This window comes from Penaeus japonicus, unplaced genomic scaffold (genome assembly GCF_977035675.1).
Source record: "Penaeus japonicus unplaced genomic scaffold, GWHDUDI00000001_assembly GWHDUDI00000022, whole genome shotgun sequence".
NCBI lineage: Eukaryota > Metazoa > Arthropoda > Malacostraca > Decapoda > Penaeidae > Penaeus > Penaeus japonicus.
The window spans coordinates 12422561-12427560 of record NW_028234424.1 but is presented as its reverse complement, the minus strand read 5'-3'; the positions used below and the strand labels follow the sequence as shown (position 1 = coordinate 12427560).

General features: G+C 40.7%; 1 protein-coding gene across 5 annotated transcripts in view; it reads right to left on the bottom strand.

Annotated features, from left to right (window-relative positions):
* LOC122253413 (trypsin-1) overlaps positions 1-5000 on the bottom strand; it is a 97863-nt gene that overhangs the window by 34908 nt on the left and 57955 nt on the right. For all 5 annotated transcript variants that reach the window (XM_086549482.1, XM_086549486.1, XM_086549485.1 and 2 more), the window contains one exon: positions 4556-4675. In XM_086549482.1, coding sequence (XP_086405608.1) covers positions 4556-4658 — 103 coding nt within the window. In that variant the 5' untranslated portion in view covers positions 4659-4675. The remainder of the gene's footprint in view (positions 1-4555; positions 4676-5000) is intronic.

Here is a 5000-nt window from a genome sequence, read left to right as displayed (position 1 = left end):
ATATAGTTATATAGTTAATATAATATTTATATATATAATATATATATAAATATATATATATATATATATGTATAATAAATGTACATATATATATATATATATATTATAAAAATATATATATATATTTCAATATGTGTGGTGTGTGTTTTGTGGTGTGGGTGAGTTTGAGTGTGTGTGTGTGTGAGTGTGTGTTCGTAGACACAACAAACGACACACACTCACAACTCTACTATCTCTCCTATATAACTCACTATCATCTCGTGTTGTGTGTGTGTAGTGAGTGAGTGTGAGTTGTGTGTGAGGTGTGTGACTATCCACACTCCACTAACATCACACTAACTATAACACCAATATCTAACTCAACCTCTCACTAACAAGGTGATGAGTGTGAGTGAGTGATAGTGTAACTCACAACAATCCCTCTCACTCCTCTCTACACACACAATCTCTCAAAAACTCACTCAAACACACTCAAATTCTCTTCCTAAGTCCCTACTAACCCCCTCTCCATTCACACTCTCAACCTCTCTATCCCTCTCACAATAACACTATACTCTCACGCTCACTAAAACACTGTAACTCACGTCTCAATCTCACTCCCACTCCCACACTCAAAAACAATCTCACACTCTCATCACTCACACACTCTATCTAACGACACAGCACTCACTACACTCACACTCAGCTCTCACTCACGACCCAAAGAACAGAATCAATGGCTCACAGTCTCTTCACTCCCTCGCAAATCACTCCATCACCCTCATTACAGTACACACCCCACCCACACACACAACACTCTTAACTCAACCTCTCACTCACAAAACCACTCTCACACTCAACTTAACTCCCTCAAAACTCCATCACACCATTATTACCCTCTCACACACACCACCCACACTCACACACACACACTCACACACACTCAAAACTCTCACTACACACACTCTCACACTCACTCACACTCTCTCTCTCACCCTACTCCTCCTCACACTCTCTCACTAACTATGTGAGAGTGTAACTCTCCTGTATATCACCATATCACTCTCTATGACACAACTAACATCATCTCAATATCTCATTCTAATAACTATACTGGAAACTACATCACACTGTACTGTACAGTAACTCTGTCTATAAATAGCTCTATTTATCCCTCTCTCTCCCTCTGTCAGACTCTTCAATCCTAACTCTAACTCCTTACAAACATATCTATCTCTCCAACTTCACTAACTAAATATCATCTACACTATCTCTCTCTAAATCAAATATCAATATCTATCCGTAACTAAATACTGCAACACTCACCTCTATATAAATATCTCTCTCACAATCTATCACACACACACTCTCACTCTCACTATATCTCTTCTCTCTGACTGACTGTCTCACTTACTCTCTCTCGCTCAATTTATACAGCTACATATCCCTCTGATAAGTCTCAAACCTCAATCACAATCAATCTCACTTACACTCTATCTCAATCTATCTCCCTAACACAGTATTTCACAAATCAAACCCTCCCTAAACATAACTCTCCTACTCACTCTTGTATCTCACTCTATCTATCACTATCTCAAACACACTCTATACTGATCTTCTCATATCTCACTCACGAAACTCTCTCTAACACACAACACTCTGTCTGTCACTCTCTCAATCTCTCATCATCTACACTCACACTCACTCAACACTCAATGTATAAGCCAGTCACACTATATCTAACATAGATAGTATATAAATCTATAACTATATATATATATATAATTATCTATACATCTGTAGCTATATATACAATAATAAATATTATATATATAAATATATATAAATATCTACATACATCCCTACCTTGTTTATACTATAGTGAGTGAGACATTCTTAAATCTCTGTGTGTGTGTGAGGTGAATCTCTATCTCTCTATAAAACATAATATATCTAACATATCTATAACATCAATATCTATAAATCTCTAAAACTCCCTAACCATAAATCTCCATATAAATCTCTCTCTCTCTATATCTCAAACTCCACTTCTCTCAACTATACTCAGTATGTCTACTACTCTCCCAATCTATACCTAACTCTACTCCCAACATACATCCAAATCAATATATCATATATCTATTATATTATATCTATCATCTATATATCAATAACTAACTCATCTTTTCCTTAATCAATCAATAACACAACACCATCTCTCTCTCTCTCATCTCTCTTATATCTCTAAAAGCATCACTCCATAACTTCTAAACATATAAATCTATCATAAACAATCATATAACAATATATTCAATATCACAAACACTCACTATCTCTGTTAGTTAGAGAGTGTTTGTGAGTCAGAGAGAGAGAGGTGTGAGTGAGTGTTAAGTGATGATGAGAAATTACACAGACTTCAGAGTCTCTCTCTATCTATACCGATACTAAATCATCAGCCGCACATCATCCAGGCCTGTATCATTCCACTGCAGGACGTAGGGTCTCTCTAAATCTCTTCCAGTCATTCCGGTCTTGTGTCCTCTGATACCAATTTACTGCCTACAAAGTTCCCTATTTCATCAGGCCATCTGGTCGTTTGGTCTTGCCCTGGGTCTCTTTGTGTCGTGTATTACTCATTCTGTTTATCTTTTTGTCCAATATTAATATAATATCTAATATATATCTTTATATATAATTATAAAATATATATATATATATATATATATGTGGTGTGGTGTGGGGTGTGTGTGTGTGTTTTGTGTGTGTGTGTGTATGTATGTATGTATCTATATATATACATATATATATATATATATCTATATATATATATAAATATAATATATATATACTTATATAATGGCTATAAATATATTAAATAGAATATACATATATACATAATATATATAGATACATATATATCATACATATATAAATACTATTTATAAATATATAATATAAATATATATATATATATATATATATATATATATATATACATATATATATACATAAGTATACACTTACACTTGTGTAGATGTAGTAGCTTGACTAGAGTAGAGGCTGTGTGTGGAGGCATAGTATTGACGTTCTGTGTATCTGGCATCATTCCAACCGCTGTGCATGAAAAGCGCACCTGGCGATGTGGAACAACCTGGCTCGGCGGCAAAGCGCGTTGCATCACATGGCAATGAATGCGATAGATATTCATATGCACGAAGAGTGATCGCTGGAAAAATGCGCTGATGCGATTATTCCATGCGATGCTGCGTCGCGGCACCAGACACGACGCAGACCCGGAACCTCGGAACCTCGGAACCTCGGAACCTCGGAACCTCGGAACCTCGGAACCTCGGAACCTCGGAACCTCGGAACCTCGGAACCTCGGAACCTCGGAACCTCGGAACCTCGGAACCTCGGATCCTCGGAACCTCGGAACTTCGGAACCTCGGATCCTCGGGACCTCGGAACCTCGGAACCTCGGAACTTCGGAACCTCGGAACCTCGGATCCTCGGAACCTCGGAATCTCGGAACCTCGGAACCTCGGAACCTCGGAACCTCGGAACCTCGGAATCTCGGAACCTCGGAACCTCGGAACCTCGGATCCTCGGAACCTCGGAACCTCGGAATCTCGGAACCTCGGAACCTCGGATCCTCGGAACCTCGGAACTTCGGAACCTCGGAACCTCGGAACTTCGGAACCTCGGAACCTCGGAATTTCGGAACCTCGGAACCTCGGATCCTCGGAACCTCGGAACTTCGTACCTCGGTATCACCTCGGAACCTCCGGAACTTCGGAAACCTTCGGAACCTCGGATCCCTCGGAACCCTCGAATTCTCGGAACCTCGGAACCTCGGAACCTCGGAACCTCGGAACCTCGGAACCTCGGAACCTCTCCGGTACCTCCGGAACCTCGGATCCCTCTGAATCCTCGAAAACCTCGTATCTCGGAACCTCGGAACCTCGGATCCTCGGAACCTCGGAACTTCGGAACCTCGGAACCTCGGAACTTCGGAACCTCGGAACCTCGGAATTTCGGAACCTCGGAACCTCGGATCCTCGGAACCTCGGAACTTCGGAACCTCGGAACCTCGGAACTTCGGAACCTCGGAACCTCGGGGCCTCTTACTAAATGGACTTCGCAACCGAGTCTGATGCATAAGGGAAGGCGCAGCAATACACATAGAAGGAGAGCTTACATTTGCGCCCAGCCAAGCTGACACAAGGTCGTGTTAGCTAACTACGCTTTACCTATCCTGGCTCGCTACATGGGCTACCAAGATGCTATCATTACCTAATGCATCGCGAACTGCTTTCATTATGATGATAGATGCATGATTTCATGCATGTACACACACACACACACACACACACACACACACACACACACACACACACACACACACATATATATATATATATATATATATATATATATATATATATATATATATATATGTATATATAAATGTATGTGTGTGTGCGTGTATGCGTTTGCAGGGTGTATCTGTGGGCCGCGTCCGCTTGCGCATCTGGGCACAGCGAAACCTTGAGAACGAAAGCAAAGCGAAACTCACGTTGAGCGGAGACAGCAGCAGTGTGGAGGAGGAGGAGGACGAGGAGGAGGAGGAGGAGGGAGGTGAAGGAGACCCGCACTCCCCCCCATCTTCCTTCACCCATGACGTCAATACATCAACCTAGAAAAGGGAAAAAATATACGTATAAGTAAAACTTGCAGCGCCAGGAGTCAGACCAAACCCCACAAGGACCCTCGTGGGCGTGCATGTTCCTCTCCGCTGACCTTTCCGCTGGCTTCGGGTTTATCGGGGACTTGGGTCGCGTATTGACTTGATCTTATTATGACTGAATTTAATAACATCGTTGGTATATCATTATAGCTGTTTTAAGTATTATCATCCCTGTCAGAGTTATCACAGTTGATGTTGTTATCACTATTTATCATAATTGTTATTATCATTATCAATATTATCATTGATACTACTGTCATTATCATCGTTATCA